This window comes from Panthera tigris, chromosome A1 (genome assembly GCF_018350195.1).
Source record: "Panthera tigris isolate Pti1 chromosome A1, P.tigris_Pti1_mat1.1, whole genome shotgun sequence".
NCBI classification, from domain to species: domain Eukaryota; kingdom Metazoa; phylum Chordata; class Mammalia; order Carnivora; family Felidae; genus Panthera; species Panthera tigris.
The window spans coordinates 154,877,905-154,901,612 of NC_056660.1; the positions used below are offsets into that span (position 1 = coordinate 154,877,905).

The 23,708-nt window shown below is 50.1% G+C and overlaps 1 protein-coding gene across 1 annotated transcript; it reads left to right on the forward strand.

Moving 5' to 3' along the window:
- The first annotated feature begins 3,151 nt into the window (after positions 1 to 3,151).
- Positions 3,152 to 12,460, forward strand: NR2F1 (nuclear receptor subfamily 2 group F member 1). The gene is made up of 3 exons (XM_042959593.1): positions 3,152 to 3,650; positions 6,084 to 6,611; positions 11,700 to 12,460. The coding sequence occupies exons 1-3, from the start codon at positions 3,188 to 3,190 to the stop codon at positions 11,978 to 11,980; spliced, it is 1,272 nt and encodes a 423-aa protein (XP_042815527.1). The 5' UTR covers positions 3,152 to 3,187; the 3' UTR covers positions 11,981 to 12,460.
- Positions 12,461 to 23,708: the final 11,248 nt, after the last annotated feature.

The following is a 23,708-nucleotide window of genomic DNA, read 5'->3' on the forward strand; positions in this document are numbered from 1 at the left end:
CTCCCTCTCCCTCTCCTCGCTCTCTAGCTCTCTCTCTTCTCTCTCCCCATCCCTCCCTCCTCGGTCTCTCTCTTTCTCTCTCACTCTCTCCCCCTCCTTCCCCCTCTCCCCTCTGTCCTCTCGCGCGCTCTCTCTCTGTCTCTCTTTCCCTCGCCTTCCCTCCCTCTCGCTCTCCCTCCCGCTCTCCCGCTCTCCTCCCTCTACCCTGCAGCTCCCCCCTCGTCCAGTCCCCACTCCCCTCTCCCCCACCTCTCCCCATCTCCCATTTTCCCTTGTCGGTCGTTCTCCCCTTTCCTCTTTTCCTAGGACTCTGACTTAACCGCACTAACCGCCCCCCCCCCATGAGGACTTACTACTGTTTTATTAATAATTATTTAAGCGTTGTTTGAAGTTTGGAACTGCCTGAGAATACCAAAGAGGAGAAAAGAAAGGAAAAACCAGACTGATTGTAAAGTTTATTTTTAAAATCATCATGGGATGAATAGGAACCGTTGATTCAGATTGATTTTGTGGCAATAGCTGCATATTCCAGGAGTGTGTTTTGTCATAATTAAACCTTTAAAACCATTATATACTTTGGGCCAAAAAATAGGAAGTCCTTACTTTGTTTCTTAAAACGATATAAAATGAGCAGAATCCACACTTGGATTATGCTTATATATGCGAACGAAGAAAACAATTCAAACCCAGTATATTTCATGAATCATTAAAATGGTGAGAGTTTAATTCCCATTAAAAATTTCCCTAACATATTCAACGACACTGTCTTCACGCTCATAAAACCTAATTTTAAAAACTTTTCAGAAGAAATCAAAATAATTTCCTTCTAATTCTCTTTTACCCATTACAAGGCATTCTCCCCCTCGCCATCCCTTCCCCCTCTAGTGTTCGTGTGTGTGTGTGTGTGTGTGTGTGTGTGTGTGTGTGTGTGTGTGTGACCATAGACGACCCATACTAATCAGGTCTCAGAGTAAATAGCAGCGCAGGGCGATCTCAATGTAAATTGCGCTTGTCAGAAGCACACCCCCCCCCCACTTTCCCTCCTCCTCCCCTCACCGTCCCCGTCAGTAGGTAGCTAAGAGGGAGGGGGGGAAAAAAAAAGAAAGAAAGAAAAAGAGGAGGGGGGGAGGGGCTCTCCAACCAATGGCGTGCGGGAGGCTTGGCTAACCTTAGACTCCCATTTTCTCTCCCCCCCGATTCAGGGCTCTGACCAGTCAGTCGCCTTTGATTATCAGTTGCCAGCAGCCCTTCTCTTGGCTCCTTGACACGAGCTCCATATAAGGCAGCGATCTCCATAGAAACGTGTCAGTTTCAATAGTAGTGTCAAAGTTCACTATATACAGACATTCGCGCAGATCCCCCTTTCGGAAACATTGCTCTGCGAGTCCTCCCGTTTAAACGCATTCAATTTTGGGGTCTCTCTCTCTCTCTCTCTCTCCTCTCTCTCTCTCTCTCCTCTCTCTCTTCTCTCTCTCTTCTCCTCCTCCTCCGCCTCTCTCTCAATCTCTCTCAATCTCTTTCTCTCTTTTCTTCCCTCTCCTCTCTCCCTTTTCTTTTCTTACATATTCTATTAGTTGTTTCCCTTGTATTCTTCTTCTTTCTCTTTTTCTCCCTCCTCCTTGTCTTTTACTCCATTCCTGCAGAAGAGAGAGGGCTAAACTTTAAAAAAAAAAAAAAAAAGGAGGAGGAGGCACCCCCTTCGTATTCTTCTTATCGTTATTTTATACATATATGATTTTTTTTTGGAGGGAGGGTGTTGGTTCCCGGCTGAAGAGCACTTATTTAAAATACTAAAAAAAGAACATTTTTGGGCGATCTCCAGGGTTTTTTTAACTAGCTCTGTGTGTTATAGCAGAAGAAGCAGAAGAAGGAGCAAGAAAGAGGAAAAGAAGAGGATTATTTATTCGACCTACTTTGGATGTCTCTCGCTTTTTTTTTTTAATTGAAATTCTTTTTCTTCTGATTTTTATTTTTTCGATTTTGCTGTGAATTCGTCGCCGGCGTGAATTATCTCGTATTTTTCTCCCTCTCCGTCACCTCCCGAAAGAAGAAGGCAGCGAGAACCCGGCGCCACCGGCACAACAAAAAGAGCAAAGTGTGTGATCCTCCTCGCCGGCTGCCTCCCTCTCTCCAGCGCTGCCTTCCTGAATGGCTGGCTGCGTCCAGCCCTGGACCTGGCCCCCCGACACCAACGCGCCCTGATCGCCGCCTGCAGCCTCGCCCCGCGCCCTGCTCGGCTCACCGCGCTCCCCTCAATCCTGAGCCCAGCGAGGGCTCCCGCCGGGACAGCCGCGGCGGCGCGGGCGGCCCCGACCCGGGCTCGCGCTCCGGCTGCGGCCCCGACTCCAGCTCGGACTCCGGCCCGGGCCCCGGCTCCTCCAGCGGCGCTCGCCGCTGCAGCTGAGGCGGCGACTCCAGCGGCGCCTGCAGCCGCGACCTCCTCCTCCTCCTCCTCCTCCGCCTCCTCCTCCTCCGCCGCCGCCGCCGCCGCCGCCCTCGCCGGCTTCCTCTATGTCGCCTCAGCCGGCGCGCAGCGTGTAGCCCGAGCGGCCGGCGGGCGGGCGGGCGCCCGGCGCGGGTGAGCGAGTGTGTGTGAGAGTGTGTGTGTGCGCGGGGGTGCGGGCGAGGCGGAGGGCGAGTGTGTGCGCGCGCCGTGGCCCATGCCCGCCGCCCCCGGCGCTGCGCCCCGCGCCGCTCCCGGCTGCCGCCTGTGCCATTTCTGATTTTGCAACTTGGGGAAGAAGAAAAAAGCGAGAGAAGGGAGCTTGCTCCGTGGGGGGGGGTGGGGAGGGGGGGGGAAAGGAGAGCGTGGCCCCCCCAGGATCGGAGCGCGGGGGGAGCGGGCGAGGGGAGCAGGGGTGTTGGGGGGGGGAGCCTGAGAGCCTGGGGGGGCTGCAAAAAGAGAGAAAGAAAACAGCAGGAACCACAACAAAACGCCAGCAGGGCGGGCGGGCGCGCAGCAGCAGCGGGGCGGCCGAGGCAGTAGCGGCGGCAGCGGCGGCGGCGGCGGAGGCAGCGGCCGGTGCCCGGCTCGGGCTCGGCTCCCGCGACCCCGGGGCGCCCGGCGGGCCCCCCGCCCCCTCCCCCTCCCCCCTTCCCCTTCCCCTTCCCCTCCCAGCGCGCCCGCGCGCCCCGCGGCCCTCGGCGAGCAGCTCGGCTCCCCCCAGCGCTCCCCGGGCCCAAAGATATGGCAATGGTAGTTAGCAGCTGGCGAGATCCGCAGGACGACGTGGCCGGGGGCAACCCCGGCGGCCCCAACCCCGCAGCGCAAGCGGCCCGCGGCGGCGGCGGCGGCGGTGGCGAGCAGCAGCAGCAGGCGGGCTCGGGCGCGCCGCACACGCCGCAGACCCCGGGCCAGCCCGGAGCGCCCGCCACCCCCGGCACGGCAGGGGACAAGGGCCAGGGCCCGCCCGGCTCGGGCCAGAGCCAGCAGCACATCGAGTGCGTGGTGTGCGGGGACAAGTCGAGCGGCAAGCACTACGGCCAATTCACCTGCGAGGGCTGCAAAAGTTTCTTCAAGAGGAGCGTCCGCAGGAACTTAACTTACACATGCCGTGCCAACAGGAACTGTCCCATCGACCAGCACCACCGCAACCAGTGCCAATACTGCCGCCTCAAGAAGTGCCTCAAAGTGGGCATGAGGCGGGAAGGTGAATATTTCTTCTCTGCTTCTTTCCCTGAGCTTCGCCCGCCTCCCCGGCCCTCTTTCTTTCTCTCGCGGGGGTGGCTGCTGTATGGGACTGGAGCTCCTGCGGTCCCTGCCCCGTCCCAGCTTCCCCTGTCCCCGCTGCCTTCCACCCCCGGCGTCACCCCCCCCCCCCCAACCAAGCTCGCTGCCGCTGCCTCCCCCTCCCGGCCTGCGCTCCTCTCCCCGGCTCCTCCACCCCTCCCGCTGCCTGCTCAGGATTGTGTCCCTGGGATCGTGAGCTGTGGCTGAAAATCCCCTTCCTTCCTCTGTCTTGGATGTGCTCGGTGTGTGTCCCTTTCCCGCGTGTGCGTGAGGGTGCTTGGGGGCTGTGCTGGCATGAACTTGGGGAGGGGGTGCTTATTTCCCCCAGAAAACTCTTTTCTGTGTTTTTCATTCCACTTTCCCCTCCACCTCTTCTTACCCTTTATTTAAAATTGGGGAGGGCTGAGGACTGGAGTACCCACAACCATAGATTCACTGCTGCATCATCGTTTTGGAAGCTTAGCTTGGAAAAAGAGGAGTGAGATTTATTGCACTTGTAGGTCTAATTAGGGGGGAAGGGGGGCTTCTGGCCTGTTCACTGGTTCCCTCTCCTCTTCTCTTCACCGAGCTGGGGCCGCCTCCTCCAGAGCTGTGGCCTTGTTTTCACCCCTCTACTTTGAAAGGAAAGTTTGTGACTGAACCGTCCTTTCATAGTTGTGTCATTTTTTTTAAAGCATGATACTCGTTTTATTTCTTCATCAAACTCCACCCTCTGCTTAAATACTGCATACAAATTACAATTTACAACGGCATTTACCGATCCTTCTGATTTGGCTATAATGCATAGACTGCAGCTGGCATGAGCTTCCCCTTCATTTAATCCCTGTGTTGTATGGGTTTGGTTTCTTTTAACACAACTTTTGATGTTGTATTTAGATATGCTTCATGTTCATGTGGCAGGAGATGCAGCACTTTTCTTATAAATATACTTAGCCGTTTACAGTTAAAGTTTATCTCCTGACAATCATTAAAGATGTCTTATAGTCAAATTAGCGAACCAGTCAATTTTGCAGAATGCAGATTACTCCTTCTTGTAATTGACTTTAAAATTATATTTTATATGCCACAAGAAAAGAAATTGAATTCCTTCAGATCTCAAGGAGCAGGCAAATATGACGACTTCATTTCCAGCTCCAGGGAGATTTTGTAGGCATCTGAAAAAAAAAACTGAATTGTGCTCTCATTTAATTGAAAAATAACTGCCAAGTTCAAAACTATAATTAGAAAAAAGTATTCTAGCTGTTATGTTTCAAGAGCTTAAATTGCATTGGGGCTTGCATTAAAATTAGAATCAAAGCAAACTTAAGAAAATAGTGCACAACTTGAAATAAGACAGCTATGTGTACATGGACATATCTATATTAATTTGTTGGGGGGAGAGTTCAGTAGCCCTAACTTTTCCTAAAGTTGTCTTTGTTTACATGGCAATTTAAAGCGCTGGCACTGTTGAAGTAAAACATACACATTAAAAAAAAAAAAAAAAAAAAACTTTGGTCAGCTTTAAGAACTCAAAGCATGCTTACGTTTTGCATTCAGATGGTTAATGAATCCAGTGTTTTTGCAGTTGCAAGCTCGTGCATTCACTGGGCAAAAGCTGGCTGCAGGTTGCAGTGGCACCTCACAGGACAGACATTAATTCTATTTCCCACTTTTTTCAATAATGTTTGGCTACTGTAAGTTCAACTTTTTTCTTGAAATTTTTCAATTTTCTGTTGCTTTTAAGAGTGAACTTTGTGTGGGGCGAAGGGGAGGAGGGGACAGGGAAGGGGTGCAGGATACTTGTTTTCTATTCAAAAGTTGTAAGTGGTTATGTAACTTGTATCTATTTTAAGGATAATTCTATAGCATTTTGGGAGAATATGGAAACATTTTGAGCAAAACACTGCTTGCTTGCAAATGAAGAGGCGGCTAGGCATTTGCCTAAAACCACAACCTTTCTCTGGTGTTCGCCTGTTCTTTTTTGTTTGTTTTTGCTTTACTTTGATTTGTTTCATTCTGGAGGGGTGAGTGGTATTTCATTAACCTGAGTGTTACACCTTGGTGGTGAAGGGGTTGGGTGCGCTTTCTTGACCATGCCGGGCTGGGGGCCCTGAGGTCAGGCCTAGTTCTGGCAGGGTTGGGGTGGCCAGGGGCGCAGGCGATGGCTGGGCAAATTGAGCCGCGGAGCTGGAGGCCCTCACCCCAGATTTCCTCCGGGTGTGGGCTGTGAGTGAGAGCGAGCGCGAGAGAAGATGCACCGGGCGCCTGTGGCTGCAGAAAGAGCCTCCGCATTGTGTCGGGTGCGCTGCGGCACGCCGATGTTCGCAAGCCCCCTGGATGCACATTGCCTCTTTTCTCTCTTTCTTTTTGTCAGCGGTTCAGCGAGGAAGAATGCCTCCAACCCAACCCAATCCAGGCCAGTACGCACTCACCAACGGGGACCCCCTCAACGGCCACTGCTACCTGTCCGGCTACATCTCGCTGCTGCTGCGCGCGGAACCCTACCCCACGTCGCGCTACGGCAGCCAATGCATGCAGCCCAACAACATCATGGGCATCGAGAACATCTGCGAGCTGGCCGCGCGCCTGCTCTTCAGCGCCGTCGAGTGGGCCCGAAACATCCCCTTCTTCCCGGATCTGCAGATCACCGACCAAGTGTCCCTGCTGCGCCTCACCTGGAGCGAGCTGTTCGTGCTCAACGCGGCCCAGTGCTCCATGCCGCTGCACGTGGCGCCGCTGCTGGCCGCCGCCGGCCTGCACGCCTCGCCCATGTCCGCCGACCGCGTCGTGGCCTTCATGGACCACATCCGCATCTTCCAGGAGCAGGTGGAGAAGCTCAAGGCGCTGCACGTCGACTCAGCCGAGTACAGCTGCCTCAAAGCCATCGTGCTGTTCACGTCAGGTGAGGCTGTGGCCGCTGGGAGGGCAGGTCGCGCCGGGAGCGACAGTAGGCCGCGCTCCGCGGGGCCCGGCCTCCTACGCCGCGTCGCCGCGCGGGCCTGGCCGGCCCTCGCCCGACCTTGGGCCTGGCCGGGACTTGCGGCCCCCGCGCCCGGACGCGGCCCGCGGCGCCGCTGCCATCTTGGGAACGCGGCGGTGCGGGAGCCGAGGCGGCTGGGATGCGGGCGGCGGGCGGCCTGGCCTGGGGGCCTGGACCCCCACGCGGGGCTGCGGCGGCGGCGGCGGCGGCGGCGGCGGGTGCGCGTCTCGTGTGTGCGTGGGGGGTGTTGGATCTGTCTGGCTGCGCGAGTGTGCGGTGTGTATGTGTGTGCGATGAGCGTGTGCGTGTGTGTGCGCCAGCGCTTAGTGTTTCTGGGGGAGGAGAGGGAAGGAAGAGAACGTGGGAATGTGGCTTTCTCCTCTGTGTGGCAAGCTCCCTGGATGAGTTTCCCGACACAGAGAGACACACACAGAGGTGGAAAGAGAAGAATACGCGCAAATAAATCATAAATAATCCCGCTTTATTGCTGCCTGATTTTCCCTTATCGGAAACCATTCATGTTTGCAGTTGCTGAGGTTATTGAGGGTCGTAAAAAACGGTTTCAATCTAAACAAGAAAGATAAAAAACAAAAGGAACACTGTAGATCCCGCAAGTATGGGAGGATTCCCGCCCCAGAGATAAATCTCATAGCCATGCAAAACACATGAACATTGGAAATTTAACAGAGTGCCTTAAAAATATCAAATTAAATGTAGGTGGTGGTAACATGCATGTTAACAATTTCTCTTATGATAGATGGTTCAAATTAACTTCCAGGAAAGTGCATTAACGTTGCCTTTGAAGGCTCTAGTCTGAGCCTCTGAGAACACTGCCCGCTTTTTATTATTGTAACCTGCAAGAGGGAAACATATAAACACCCGGGACAGCAGGTAATGGGGGGAAATATAAACAAAGCCAGAAAGGAGGCTGGTGGGGAACAGAGCTGCTCAGATTGGGTCTCCGGCCTTGCCCACTGCGAGTAGGGTTAGCTGCAGCTTTACCCCCATTATTGGCACTATTGTTTTTAATTTCTCCATTCAGAGAACAAATAAACCATCCTAATAAATCTATCCTAGAGCCAGGACCTCCAAAGGCCAAATTAAAACCATTCCTGAGCAGAGATGGCAAAACCCCTTTCCCAAGGCCTTGTTGAACAGTAAGCAATGGTATAATCTATCAATATTTCCTGGCTTTCATGCGTGAAGAATCGTATTTACATTGTATTAAAATGACTCTTAAATTTGCACAATATTGTAATGTAGCAAATGTAGTATTAATATCGATCTGAACAGCAGATAATTTATTTAGACAAGAGCATCTCATTTGTATGCAGGGTGGCCAGAGCCATGGACTTGGACTGCCCCCCTTTTACTTTCAGTGCAAATGCAGGTCTGCTAGTGGGAGAGGGAGTTATTCTTTGCAAGAGGATAAAGTGCAAACCTTAAAACAAATGGAAGATTTATTGAATAGCCTCCTCAGTGTTTGAATGCATTTTATCTTAATAAGTCTTCTTGATGGAAACGTGTTTTTCAAAAGTGACAAAGAGCCTGGGAAGCAGCAACCGGGCTGCTTTAGCTCTGGCAGGCCTGGGGCCTGGCTGGCTCTCTACTACCCAGCTCTTTAGCCAAATTAATCAGGAAGCAAGCCAGTGTCGGGGAAGCTGGGGTTTTAAAAATCTCATCCAGTGAGGTGTCTTGAAGCAGAAATGTGACTTGGAGCTGGACAGAGGTCTTCTCAGGAAAGATCTTTCCTCCCTTTCCCTTGTCCCCTACTAAGGTTCTTTGAACTCCCTTGACTTTTCTGATCTCCTGCCCTTTCCCAGAGAGAGGCAAGGACCGTGCTGGCTGCAGGGAGGATTGTGGAATTATTCATGCTTTTCTTTCAACTTGCCATCCTAAAACATCCCCGTGAAAAGTGTTCCTTTTTAAAAAGTTTTCCCGAGGAAGTTACTTGAACAAAGTCTTCAAGGTGCAAAGGAGGCTGAGAAGCGAACAATAACATTATTTTGTTGGAAATTGCAAGCAGAATATCTGAAAATGGAAATGGAGCTGTCAGTAGTAATTCACCCCCCTCCTCCATACAACACATTTCCACTTTTGACTAAACTTGTTTTGATTGCTAGCCAGAAGGGAATTCATGGGAAGCCTTCTCAAAGTCATCCAACTTTTAAGCAAACTTTGAATGATGGAAAAGACAGTTTTAGACATATTGTCCAACGAGGTTTGCTCCGGCTAAGTATTTGAAGCTGGCACGGGGGTTCCCTGTGGTGGTTTTCACATTTGGCCTCCGGATGGTATGCTTAATCCTTAATATTCTGGACAGCATCCAAGGACTAGGTCATGACCTGAACTTACTTTTTTAAAAAATTCATTAATTCATACACCTAAATGTTCCTTCAAATAAATGGGACCTCCTCTGAAAGGAGCCATCTAGTTAACATAAATACAATAAATCCATTTTCACCACAATAATAACTTTGATTTCTAGTTATGGCAGCTGATTACATCTATATTTCCTGAACACTAAACTCTTCTGAATGCACAACATGAAATACATTCTCTGCACTACAAAGGCTAAGCCGGGAGGGCCTGAGCAGTAATGGTTATTTATTTACATAATTTCTTTCCCATATACTTTAGGAGAAATATTGACACTACCATATAAAAAGTGAGACATTGATTTTGTACGTTTCTACCCCCTTTTCTTATCTTGGGTATTTCTCCTGGGGTCTAAGTATGTACTGCGTTACACCCCCTGCTCACCTAGCTTTGCTACCACAACCACCCAATCGATCTGAGAGCTCACACTATCTATCCATAGTTGTGGGGGGGGGGGGATCCTGTTGCAGGAATATCCAGAGAGGGAATGAATATCTAGAGTGGGAATCCAGGCCTGAAGTAGGACTCCTGCTGGAGAGAGGCCACAGAGCTGGCCGGCTGGCACCTGGCAGCTAGGCCCAGCTACAGGCATTCTGCCTTCAGAGGAGGAAAGAAATCCAAGCAGCCAGCACAGGGCCCAAGTAAGCCTTTCCTGGGCTTCTCTCTTTTGGAGTGGCATAGCTGGGAGAAGAGTAGTGTCCTTGCACTCTGGGGGCTCTAATTGTAAATATCAGATAAATATTTTACAGACCTGAGGGAATGCCATATGGGTGATTAAAAGAAAAAAAAATCTGCTGGGGTATCAGTGGGCCTTTTTCATCCTGCATTGTCTAAGGCTGAAAGGGATCCTGTGGCATAATGGGCAGATAATGCATGTAAAGCAAGATATATGTAAATATGAGTCTGCATAGTGGCCATTCAGCAGGGCCAGGTTAGCAATCAGGACCAAGGGCAGACCTCAGGGTCCCCTCTCTAAGCAGTGAAGCCCCAAAGTGCTTCTGCTCTCGCCCTTCTAGCCATAAAAATCTCACTGGCTTCCCCAGTCAGGCCAGTGTGGATGCACCCAAGTGGCTGGCTGGAGTAATTAGACATCTGAGAGGAACCCATTCTGGATCTGGGGTCAGAGGGGACCTGCCTTAGAAGTTCTTGAATTAGCACTGGTTTTATTTGTATTTTTGCTCAAGGCCATTGCCTTGTAGATGAAGGTGTTAGAATGCTTTGTACATCCCAATTCTTGAAATATAAAGACATAAAGCTGAGGAACTCAGCAGACACGGGTTTCACTTTGAATCATTTGGTGTGACTTCTTAGGGTCACACTTACCCATTCACAATTATATAACGTCCTTTTGGGGGCATTGCCATGCATGAGTTTCTTCCCAGATCTATATATTAGCAAACTCTGCCTTTGATCTCTAGTCAACCTCCTGACTGGCTAAGGGCTCCTCTGTGATCTTCCTGTTTTTAAAATATTTATTATTAATACAAGAAATAACATGGGTGTTTGAACTCAGAGAGGAAGCTTTCACTTCATTCCTCTAATTCCCCCTTCTCTTCCGTTTCTTCGCCTTTAGTTAGTTAGTTGATATAAACTGCTGTCTTGAAATATTTTTAGGAGACCGTGAGGAGCCTTGGTTGATATGAGATAAACACACAGGTTTTAAGATGCTGTCATTGTGTGCAAGTGCCTTTTTCCCCTTGGTCCTGCAACAGGAAGCCTATCTCCCCAAATCCCCCCTAAACTCCCCAGCTCCCAGTTTGGAAACAGCAACAGCAGCTGCCTCTAGCCCAGCTTTGTGTCTGATCGCTGAAGATGTCTCCTTCCTGCAGCCTGGAGTAACTGAGCCATATTCCTCCTGATTATTATACAGCTTACAGAGATGTGACCAATTTTCAATTACTTGATCTAAAGCACAGATAGAAGTATACACCCTCACCAAGGATTTGCTGCAGAGTTCTTGCTTGCATAGATAGTGGATCTCAAATCCAATAGTGCTAAAGCATGGGCTTGATCTGATTCCATGCAATGCCAGCCTATGACTCCTTCCCCCTCCCATGCATTTGTTCACTATACAATCTAGGTTCTCCTTGAAGATTTTGGTTGGGGTCATTTGGGTTTGAGAGGGAGGACTCCAAGAAGCCTGTAAGAACTACCTCCAGGCTACATATTTCTTCAGGGCTTCTGAACACCCTGAAATCAGGGGCAAAAGGGGCAAAAGTCCTCACTTTAATGAGCACAGCGGAAAGATGCACCCCTGCAGGCGGAGGACAGGTTGCTACGCACAGCAAACATGGCTCCAGCATTGTACATTATTTAATCCAAAGGTGAAAGAGGAAAAACAAAGAGACTAGAGAGGTTGCTGCCTCTGCATGTGTGTGCTTCTGTCTCCAGCTCCCCTAGGCTTGGTGGGGGTTTGATTTATTTTTATTTGTACTGGGGTCTGAGTGGGGGGAATGGTGAGGAAGGATTGGGGAGGTATGGAGAGGAAGATTTTTTTTTTCTTTTCCCTTCTCTTTCTTTTTCCCTCTTTTACCAACTTAAAAAAAATTTAATGGCTTGTTTGTACCTTTGCTGTTCACTAACCTGTGTATCCTCTCCCCTTGTGTCTCCTTCTTGTGGCTGCTCGGGCAGATGCCTGTGGCCTGTCGGATGCCGCCCATATCGAGAGCCTGCAAGAGAAGTCGCAGTGTGCACTGGAGGAGTATGTGAGGAGCCAGTACCCTAACCAGCCCAGCCGCTTCGGCAAACTCCTACTGCGACTGCCCTCCCTGCGTACCGTGTCCTCCTCGGTCATCGAGCAGCTCTTCTTCGTCCGTTTGGTAGGTAAAACCCCCATCGAAACTCTCATCCGGGATATGTTACTGTCTGGGAGCAGCTTCAACTGGCCTTACATGTCCATCCAGTGCTCCTAGACCTTGGGCGCTTCCCACCTGCCCCCACCCCCCTAGAGACTCAGAGGACCGGCGGGGGCCATGGACTCCAAAGCTTCGGGGACATCAGGTGGCTGTTGCAGGGTGCAGCCAGGCAGGGGGGAGGTGGGCTGGGCCAACAGGAGCAGCCCACCCTGCAGGAATGCAACCCGAGCTGCAAACCAGGAGAAAAAGAGACTCTCTTTAGGATCAGATCTGTGAACAAGTTGGAAAGGAAAGAAAAAGGACCTTGTGTCTGGTGAGAAAAGGAAAAAAAAATTTGAAGAGAGGACCATGAGAATTTTAATAAAACAGAAGGAGACTAATGGACCTTCCAGGATTTATTGTGGACGGATGTGGATATATTCTGTACAGAAAAACAACACACATGGAAGTGGACTGAATTCTATGTAGAAACACACACACACACACACACGCACACACAAACACACATACACACCCCAAACATTGTTATTCATTTTGTAAAATACTAGTCTTTATTTTCATTTTTTTGTAAAATTTAAACATCGTATGCACATAAAAAAAGGAAACAAGAATTAGGGGAAAATAACATTTTCCAAATAATTATAAAAAATTGTCCTGTGTCTATGTATCTATATCTGTTTTGTATTTTTTTCTGGTTCCAAACCAGATTTCCTGTGATTCTATACTAATAATTTTTGATATAACCCTTTGCTTCTTATAATGAGTGCGATATATGTTGTCGAGGCTGTTCTTCAAGAATTAAAATTGAAGTGAAAATTTAAACAAAAATAAAAGAATTTAGCAAAACCCATGTGTCTGGTTACTTGACAGATGTCATAAGTGCAAGAGAACCCTCCAATTAATTTTCACTGCAATTATTATTAGAATGGGGAGGTGAGGTGGAAACTTTTAAGGTCCATTACAAAGTTGTCTAGATTTATTTCCTAAACCCAAGACGCTGCCTTGGTTTTGTAAATGCAGGGGATCAGGCTCTGCATGGGCTGGGGTGGGCAGGGAGAGGGCAGGGCACCTTGGTTGCCCCCAGCAGCTCATGTCACCTCTCGGGTGGCTGGTGCTCTGCATGGAGCTAAGCAGGCAGCTGGGGTAGGCTCGGCTCAGCCCCAAGTGGAGGCCTAGTCTCTGTAGTCACCAGCTTCAGTGACTGCAGGTGGGAACGTTCCTGGCTGGAGAGGCTGTGAAGAGAGGCATGGAGAGCTGACTGGGGGGGGGTCTAGGGAGGAGAGGGCCGCTCAGAAGCCACTTAGAAGACCATTGGCCTCTCCTCAGCTCTGGGAGACAGAGTTAGGGCCTCAGAGCTGCCAAACCTAGCTTTGCTCCCCCTTTGGTCCGGAGCACAGCAGGCTAGGGTTTACCCTTCACTCCAGACCCTGTGACAGGGGTTCCCTGGAGGGCTCTCAAGCTCAGTTGAGCGAACGGAAAGGCCCTCCTGTGGCACTTAGGGACATGGACCTGGAACCTGGGAGTTGGTGAGCTAGGTAGGCTAGACTACACTATTTACAGAAGCAGCGTTTGGGCCCTAGTGGAGCATTCAGGGCAGAAACCTAACGCTGAGGCCTCACTTTGGGTGTGCAGGGGGCGAAGGTGGGGGGTGGGGAGTGCTGCTCTCTGTTACAGCTTTTGGAGCATGAATGTTTTATAGGATTCTAGTCGGTGTTGTGAGAACACATACTACCAAGGGAGCTTTTTCCTAACGTATTAATAAAGCCCGATCTTTTGAAATAACACCTCTCACCTCCTTTCCCGCCCCTCACCCCAAACAGGCCTTGGATGAGGCAAGTGCTTCACTTGCAGAAGTCATTGACAAAAGTTTTGCTTTCCTTTGCTGCCTGGGAATCTCCAGGTTCCCCCACTCTTTAAAAAATGTATTAACAATCTCTAAGCCGCCCGAAGTCTTCCTGTTCTAGGTGCAGTGCAGCCTGGGCAATGCCGGGCTCTGTGTGGAGAAACCGCCGCAGGTCGCCCGCCGCCCGGCCTGAGACTTTGGGAGACTGGGCGGGTACCGCGTGTGGTGTGTGGGGCCGCCAGAGGCCGTCCCACCGTCCCATGGGTCCCCACCTGCCTTGGGCCTCAGCCTTTGCACTACATCCAGGGTTAGTGTCTTTGGGCCTAGGCTGACTTCCCTGCACAGTGAGCACCCAAGGCAGGAGGGGCGAGGGAAGAGCTCCTATTTAACCCCTGACCGCCTCCCAGAAAGTCTCCGAGAGCCCTCCCGGGCTGCGGGATCAGGGAATGTGGGAATTGGGGTGGGGTAGGCAGCAGCCGGGCGCGGAGGGGGAGGGGAATCGAGCTGCCTCCAAACGCTCACGGATCTTTGCTGCCTTTCTTGAAATGAGATGTAAATATATTCATTACAGTGTGATCCCTCTGATGAAAACAGATAAACATTTTTGTAGGTCGGAAACGTATTTTTCAATTAATTTCAATATGGAGGCCCAAGCACAAAGTGCCCAGTGTGGGGACTGGCCCGCAAGCCGAGGCCCGGGGTTTACGAGGCACTTGCTGTGGGGTCCAGAGGTGACAGCGGTAACCTGCCTCTTGCCTGACGCGGCTGGAAGCACTGCCCATGGCCTGAGGGATCCGGCGACCCTCCTCAGCCTGGGTCCAAGACCCGGGCTGGCCAAGCACGGTGTAGGAAGCAGAGCAGGCCTTCCTACGTAAGGCTTCACAGACCCCTTCGCAGACTCGGTCCAGGAACCAGGAGACTTGGGGCCGAGCGGAAGAGAGAGGGAAAAGGTGGTCGGCTCCCATTCTTGGCGGGGCCGGTCTGGGGACCCGCAGGCAGAGGGTTTCTCCTGTGCTGTCTCCCTGGTACATACGGAAAGGCAGTTGTCTTCAGAGGTCTCTGTGTGTCCCAGCCAGAGAGACAGAGATTCCCCAGAGATTCAGTGGCCTTGTGGGGGAACCCGCGCTACAAGACCGGCTGCCTGCGTTCCCTGGTTTTTCACTCTCAGAGCGCGCAGTCGGGACCCACAAATCTGATCCTGCTAAGGCACGTTTTGGAGCCGAGACTGCAGCATTTAAGCCATGGGTTAAACCTTCCGACCACGAGAAAGCGTCCTCTCTGCTCCCAGGGCGTTTTAAAGGCTCCTTGGCGGGGCTGACCAGTGTCCGTGGCCCAAGAGCTGGGGGGCTCTAGTGGCCCCGGGGCCTCCTTGCTGTGCGAAGGGCAGCCCCAGTAGGGGTCGGGCCGCTTCCGTTCAGTGTCCTGTGCCCCCTCAGATCCTGGAAGCCAGTGGGCAAAAGGAGACATGGAGCAGGTGGGAGTCTCCTCTGCCTGGGTGGCCGCCGGGAGGCCCCTGGGCGATGAGCCCGCTTTCGAAACGAGCGCCAGGGGGAGCAGTGGAACTTGGGTGTGAGGCCACAGGCAGGTGTAGGTCCGACGGTCACCTTGGGGCTCGCAGTCATGCCTCGGCCTACGGAGGCTTAGCAGCCCTAAGGAGTTGGGAGAATAGGATTGGGCTAACCGGGCGGGATACGACTGACTGGGTCCCCAGGACCAGAGGAAATACAGCTTAACAGTTGGAGAGCGGCCCACACAAGGTGACTTCCCTCTCAAAATTACCTGTGACACATGAAAGTCAAACACTCCCTCTTCTAACCCAAACACTTGCTGGGCGACTGAGAAATTTAGGGGCTTTGAAGTCGGTTTAAACTACTTTAGCCACAAGCTTTTCTGAAAGCATCAAAAAAAAAAAAAAAGCCATCTTAGGACGCGCTATCCTCTAGGACTCTCTAGGGTACCAGGCTGCGGCTCATCCCCCGCCTGGGGACAAAGAATGGCGCAAGGGAGTTAAGATGCGACCTCTGCCCCCACAGGCACATCCCACCCTGCGACCAGGCCTGGGGGAAGCCCAGGGGTGGGAATGGGCCTCCCTTCTGGCCACCGGAGCAACCTTGGGCTTCCGGGACTCGGCCCCTTACGTTGGTTCAGGCCCTCGGTCTCTGGCTGTCGGAAAGGGTCTCACAGGGCTCCCGGAGGCCCACCGACCAGCTTTGAGCTCAGGGGCACTAGGGATATGGAGCTCTCTCGATCCAAACCCACCTGAGCTCGGCTGCTTGGTGAGTGCAAAAAGTTTTCTTTAAAAAAAAAAAATCCTCCTCTTCAGCGTATAGGCAGTCCTTGTATCTCCTACAGTGCCAGAATCACCTCCTGTAAGCTACTCGATTCTTCAGAACAAATCACCTGAATGTCTCTACAAATGGAAAACCATGGAGAGCAGGGAGGGTAGGCTGGGAGACACAAGTGGAAACTAATAAAACTCTTGTTAGAGGGCCTGCTCAGGATTCGTGGCGTCACTGGGCCTTTTACTTGGAAAGCCAAAGAGTTGTATTCCTAAATGAGTTAAAGACCCATTTACCTCTGTCGTGTTCTATTCATCAAGCCACAAGTTGAGAGTTCCTAACATGAAACTATTTGTTTGCTTACACAACCAGCTGGGCGCAATTTCACGTCTGAGATATCTATCTGAAAGCGCCTCTCATTTATTATCTCTCCTTGTCAGCGAATCCATTTTCCAGCTCCCCCTCCCCCCTTTGGAGTTTATTTATTTATTTATTTTTGGTGGGACTTCTTTGCCTGGGAGGGCCTGGTTCTGGAATGCTCCCCAGGGAGCAGCCGCTCCCTGCGGGGTTCCTGCCGCGCCCAGGGCGCGTGGACCAGGGCGCAGCCGAGGCGAGCTCGCCGCCACCGCTGACCCCCCGCGGGCTGGCAGAAGGGCCTGGGTGAGGGGCGGGCAGCGGGTAGGCCGGGCGGGACACTGCGAAGCTGCCTTTCTCCCAGGATGTCCTTCCTGCTAGCTCTCCCAGAGTGAGCCGCAACCACCTGTGCGAGGAGGGGGTGGGAGGAGGCCCCGGAGGGGAGTCCAGGAGCCTCTCCCCCAGATGGAGGCCCGAGATACGGATTTGAGAGATGCTTTTACAAAGCCTCACCTAATCCCATGGGGCCAATTTCTTCTCCCGGGCTGGGCCGAAGCGCAGAGTGAGTAACCAAGATGTAAATAGTTGTGTGATGGGTTGGGGGAGGGGGCAGAGCATTTATTGTGTGTGCGGAGGGAAGAAGGCTGCACGTGGTTTCAATTTTGAAGCACAAAGAAATAACATGCAATGCAGAAAATAGGTTTATGAATGTAATTGAGAGGAAAGAAAACAATTAACACGGTGCAAGGTTGCACACTCGATTCTCCACCCCTCGCCTTCTCTTCTACCCCAATTTTGAGAAATCCGGGTCTTGTGAATAGAGTGGGTCTAGGCACTTGGATCCGGCTCACAAGGGAACCCCTGATGGAGATCACAGTGATGGGTGGATAATGGTGTCTATCCATCTCTTAGTCTGCTGAGGCCTCCTCCAACCAAGCTGAAAGCGAGGGATCAAATCCCCAAGTCCAGCGTATAAAATATCCCTAGTTGTAAAGGTAGAAAGGAGAAGGGGTGTCTGTAAGGGAGGGGAGAGGGAGAACGAGAAAGAAAGATAGCGAGGGATTTCTTTAAGACAGACCAGGCTGGTCTCTGCAAGCTATCCTATTGTGTTGATTTAGGAGGACATTTGCTGTATATAACGTTTAAGGCTGATAATATCATTGCGCAGCCAGATAAATAAAGCATTGGCCCAACAGTGGGGTCAGCGATCGATCTCTGGGCTCAGAGGAAAAAGGAGAGAGACAGGATCGAGCACGAGGCTCTGTCTGTGTGCTTGTCAGTCGGCATGCAGGAACCCGAGTGTGTGTGTGAGCGTCAGGGTGTGCGAGAGAGAACCTAGTCTTCAGCTGGCCAAGAGGCTCATTAGCATTCCTAACCCATGGACCTGCGCTGACAACTAACAGAGATATCCCGCTCACCACCAGGCCTCCTCTCCTTTTGTCTTCAGATCTGGAGGAGAAAAAGATTTCTCGGTGGAAGCTGGAGCCTGAACTTCCATGTGGTTGATGGAGATTCAGGGTATAAAGAGACGTTTCGGGATCTTGCCTGATCGTTCACTCTGCTTTTTAAAACTTCCCTCCTAAAGAAGGAACTTTTTTTTGCTTTTCTCTCTTAAAGTGTAATATGTTTGTTGAAACTCCAGGCTTAAACGAGAGAGAAAATTCTCTGAAAATATTTTGCCATTTCTCCTTGTTGACATGCAGAGAGGTGGATGTTTATATGTTTGGCTCACATGCACATATAAAGCTGGTAAAGATTTCTAGAACATAGCAACCAGGGGTTGTTTGAGATTTTTGTTTCTCTTCTTTCTTCTGCTTGGCTTTGTTTTTGTTATGATAAAATTCTTCTGATTTTCTATAATAAATGTTCTGCTTATTACTTTATCAGTCCGTTGTTTGAGTAAAGCACATCTTTCAAAATTAAATAGGGTCTGATTTTGTATTAACTATCAGAAATGTGCGATTTTAGAGGCCTCCACTATTCTAAGAAGCATTTTAAAATTATACTGATTCATGCAGTTTTAATCACCTTACACCTATTTTGGGAAAAGTGTCTTAGTTAACTACATGTCACAGGGATAAATACATATGTACTGCTCTCCTAGATCCTGTGCCTTGAACTCCATCAAATGAGGCAGATAGTTTTACATCGGAGTGTACAAATTATCCCATGTTGACAGATGTTTGTCACTTAGTAACTTCTTTCCAAGTTTTCCCCCTCCCCTAAGCCTTCTTTCTTGCTTGCTTTGTTGTTTTAAAATATGCATGTCTCTCACTGGAATGCCAGTCACGAGTGCAAACTTTGTGTCCAACCTCCCACATGAAATGATCCTTTTAGAGGGAACTCGATATGTCTCAATCTGCACTTCACTCAAAGCCTGTGGGTACGGACCACTCACTCACTGGTCCTGGCTCCAAAATAACTCAGCAGAAACGAGTTTCCAACTAAAAATCCCCTCGAATGTCTCCCAGGGAAGAAATATAGCTCCTATAATTAAAGGAGGCAACGGCCAGAGGGGGAATGCAGCCGGCAGCCAAAAAAAAAAAGTAAGAGTTTTATTTATTTGCTGATTGAACTTGGGTTGTCACGACCAGCAGGTTTATCCACACTGGAAGTGCCGGAGGTTTGTCCTGTGTGCGCACAAGAGGGAGAGGTGGGCAGAGAAGAAGGGGAAGGGGACGGAAGGGGAGGATGACATGGAATAGGGAGAATGAATGAGGCGAGGACAACTTTGGGAGACAGAAAATGATCTCTGTGGGACAATGTGAGGAAATTTCCTAGCACTGGGTTTGTGTAAAAACCTGTAGCTGAGGGATATGGGAGGGGGGGACCTCAGAGGAGATGAGGGGGTAATTAGAGTAAACTCTTAAATGTGGGGTATCGGCAGGAAAAGGAGGACTCTGATTTCCCTAGAAAAGTAATGTGACAGCAGGAAAATTATTAGCTGTGCTGTGTGTGGCGGTTTCGGTATGTGGGGGGTGGAATTATGAAGACAGGAACCGGAGAGTAGAGAAGAAGTTCCAGGACTCACAGCAGAAGTACCAAGGAGCCAGAAGCCCTCCACCCTCCTTGGCAAAAGTTGCCTAGTAGGTGTGGATGTGAAGTCTCTAGAAGACATCATCTTTACTTTAATTAGTTTCATCCATTTGAACTGATTCTGGCATTAGAACCACTTATAGGATGATTCAGCTCCAGGGATGAAGAACACCTCCCAATCTCTTTGACCACCTCTCCAACTGCCCCCCCTCCCCCCCAAAAAAAGCTTCAGAACAGAAGGAGTACTCAGGCTGGGCAGCTCATTTCTATTAAAAAGGCAAAACTTTAGCACTGATGAAAAACAGATGAATTTTTTCTCCCTCTCTCTGAAACAGTTACTCTTTTACTGATGTGAAGTGACGTCAGCAATGCCTGTCCTATCCCCTTGGAGAGAAGGGAGGGAGGAGGAGGGGATGGAAGGAGGGAGCTGGGAGAAAGAGCTAGAGAAAAAGAGAAAGAGCGAGCTGAGAGAAGAGGGGAAAGGGAGGGGGTGGGAGGGAAAAATTGAGAATGAATATTCTACACTTTTTGACCAAAATTCCACAAAGAGTGGGCAAAACAATGCTTCAGAAGCCCGCAATTGATGGGACACCTTTCTCTGCTCTCGCCCGATCTACATATTCTAACATATGGAAAGCTTACAGGCCCTGTGCACTTATAGAAGCCGATAATGCATTAGCTCTCAGCAATATTTACAGCACCACTTTTAATACACACCAGATGGTTCGCGACTGTGCCGCCTCAGCCAGCTCACTCCTCGATTTTACTCGGCGGCACTTTGTTGCAATTACGCTCCATGCTGAGACCAATTTTATTGGTGACCTATTTTTCATATTTGCAGCATTTTATGTTAAAAACCTCCTCCCTGGCCTTTTTGTAAAGGGCAGCGCTCGGGAAGGGAGAGCTTAGGAGGACGGTGGAGCTGTCTAGGTGGATATTAATATTTATCATGATGTTACATACCTCAGGTTTAAGCGAGTAAACCGGATAGACATAAATACTCTGGTCATTACGTTTGTTCACTCACCTCCTGTTTGTCAGACCCCCACGGACTGTCTACACGGCGCGCTTGCCTCAGAGTCAATACATCGGACCATAAATATTGTATTCCATTAATTATCACGCCACTGGCTTATCCTGGGCGCCGGCGTCCTCGAGCGACGCAGGGCAAATGAGGACGCTTCCTGAGCATATTTCTAGGCTGGGAACCCCGCTGAAATTTCCGCCGTGCCTGGGAATTCCTAGAGCCTGAGCGCCTGGCTCAACTCGGGCTGGGCCTGGGGCTGGCTCGCGGGGGAGGGGGGTGCGGCGGGCAAAGGCCCGACGCCGCCAGGAGCGCTCAGTACCTGTTATCTAGCGACGCAGAAGGCCACAGGGAGAATCCCATTTGGCACGCCAGGAAAGGCTTTCAACTTTATCTCCCGCCATGTAAATATCCCCGAGTGCCCGACTGAGGGACTTTGTTTTGCACCGAACAATATAAATATCCTATTTGCTACAACGCAGGTGTGCCCTTCCTACCCAAACTCTTTTTCCCCCTCATTTATAGTAACTCTTTATACCCCCTTCCCTGGTTAAAAAAAAAAAAAAAAAAACCCACAGATGTTTACTTTATTGGTATAACCTATACCATGGTTAGGCTGAGAATAATATGCTTCAACTAACAGTCATTTAGCAAATAATAGAGGCGTTCTGGATGCTTTCCAACGTTACACATGTACTTGGTCATAAAATGATACGTGAAAAAATTAACATCTGCTTTCCTAAAATAAAGTGTGCCAAGTAGCTTTTTATGAATGCTTCCCTCATTTTAAAAAGAAATATGGAGAGATAAACTGGCACGCAGATGTATAGCATATTTATAATGGTTTTAGGATTTAAAGGTAGCTATTCATTGCACAAACCATTTAAAAACTGACGGTTTAAAAGCTACTTAACCCCAGACATCTTCGAATCCTGAAGAGTCTTCTCAATTTTATTATTTAGAGAGGAATTTACTGTAATTTAATTGTGTACCAAAGCAGAACTATGTGCAAGTCGGGGCACTGCAGCCTGAGCGAGCTCAACAGAAATTCCAGCCCGCCTTTTATTTACCTAATTTCTCAGCAAGGTTCCCAGGCCCTTAAGAAAGCAGAGCTGGAAAGTTTAGTTGGGCTCTTTTTTGTTGTTGTTTAATTCCACTATTAGGAAATGAGGCCTACCTTTGAATTATTTCATTAGGATTTGGCCTTTTGGGGGAAGGGGTGGGAACCATAATCATTAGTGGCTTTTTATTATTTCTACAATAAATGGCTAGATTCTTTGTTGAATAAGCTGCTTGAATGTTTTGCAGATGTTCCACTTAGTCCAAATCTGACCCCCTATTTCCTCCCAAATAAGTCGCTTAAACTCTCCCACCAGTGCATTTACTCGAGAGCATACTCCCCCATCCTGGCAAGTTTATAAGTGGAGAGCATATTCTTATGAAATTTCCACCTAAGTGCACACACGCACACGCACACACACATTTACACACACACACACTCCCACCCACCGAGCCTCTGAGCGTGGCAGAGGATAAGAGAAGAGGGAAAAAAAAAAAAAAAAAAAGGAGAAACTGGTGAGGCGGAATGGAAAGGAGGAGGGAAGTCAGCCCAGTGGTTACTCCCCTGTGCGGAGGCGCGCCCTCCTCGGGCCTCTCACCCCCCTTTGTGCCTTTGGTTTGAAACATAGGGGGTGGCCCGGATCCGTTTCCCCCAAAGTGCGGGGGATCTTGTTGCGCCAAGTGCTGGCGGGGGCGGGAGCGGGGGGCGGGCGTCCGCCCTAGGTGTTTCAGGGCTGTCCGAAAGGGCGGCGGCGGAGCCGGGCCGTTGCCCCGCGGTCATCCCGGAGCATCCGTGCGGCGGCACCGCCCAGCCGCTGCGGCCGCGCGTGGGGACCGAGGGGCTAACAAAGGGCTCTGTGGGGCGCGGGGCGCGGGCACGTGACGGCTCGAGCGCCGCGACGCGGGGCCGCGGCGGGGAGGGGCGGTCAGCCCAGGGTGCCTGGTGGCTTCTTGACATAAAAAGCGGTGCCCGCCTCGGGCCGGCCGCGCCGGGCCGCGCTCTGCCGGGGACAGAAGTACTTGTCTGGCTCTGCGTTGGAGAAGCCGCACCTCTCCTCTCCAGCTCTCACTTGAAAAGCACTTGGAAGAAACTGTGTGTGCGGGGAGGGCCGCGGGGTGGGCCGGGGCCAGGCTGTGAGGCTGAGGGGGGCCGACTTGTGGGTGGATGGGGAGGAGGTGGAAGAAACAGCTCCTTTCTGAGTGACAGGACTCCTTTTCAAAGGGCAAACAGGGAAAGGGGGAAAAAAAAAAAAAAAACCTCCTAATATGAATAGGAGAATTTTCAAGGTTTCGCAGTTACTCTCACTCCTCCCCTTTTTAAGCCGGAGATCTTTCTATTTTTCTTTTTCTTCCCTTTCCCATTCCTTTCTTTCTCTTCTTAGGTGGCAAGTGAGTGTGCAAACGTGTGTGGGTGTGTTTCAGGAGGAAGAATGCTCTCTGAACTTTTAGACATCTTTTCGGACTGGTAAAAATTACTGAAACATTTCCGCATGTTTTTGTGGACTCACTGACCAGGCTGGATAAGGCGGTCGATGAGGCACGCTCTCAGACGAGGTCTTCAGTTACAGATGGTGTATTTGTGAGGCAGAGAAAGGGAGTATCTTACAAAGTTCTCCCTCACCCTAGTAGCAAAACCTGCCACATCTTTACTTTCTACTAGAAAAGAGATAGTTTCCTTATTTGAACACTTCTGAGTTGATTATTAGATGCCTCTGTGAAAAATCAGGTTGGGAGAGGACAGCTCATCACACACACACACACACACACACACGCACGCACGGATTTTAAAGCCTGCCTGTATTTATAATTTAATCTTAGAAACACTTTTATTATCTCCATTCTCAACCCTAGCTTTTTTTTTTTTTTTAATTGTTGAAGGACCATGGCTTATAGAGGAGAAAACTTTCTTTTCAAAAAAGACTTCAACCCACAGGACCAGGTGTTTGTTGTTGTTATCATGATTATGATGGTTATTATGTCATCCCTCCTTTTTGCACTTGATCTGATGAGAGAACTTTTTAAAAGAGTGTGAAATGAAGGACACAAAGACAGTATATCAATGAAAAGAAGAAAGTGGCCCTTTTAATGAGAACTAAAGAAAACCCAAATGTAGATGAAGTGTACCGTAAAAGCTGCTTCAAAGTCCATCTTAATTCCCTTGGGCTCAGCCATCACGAACTTGTGGTAATT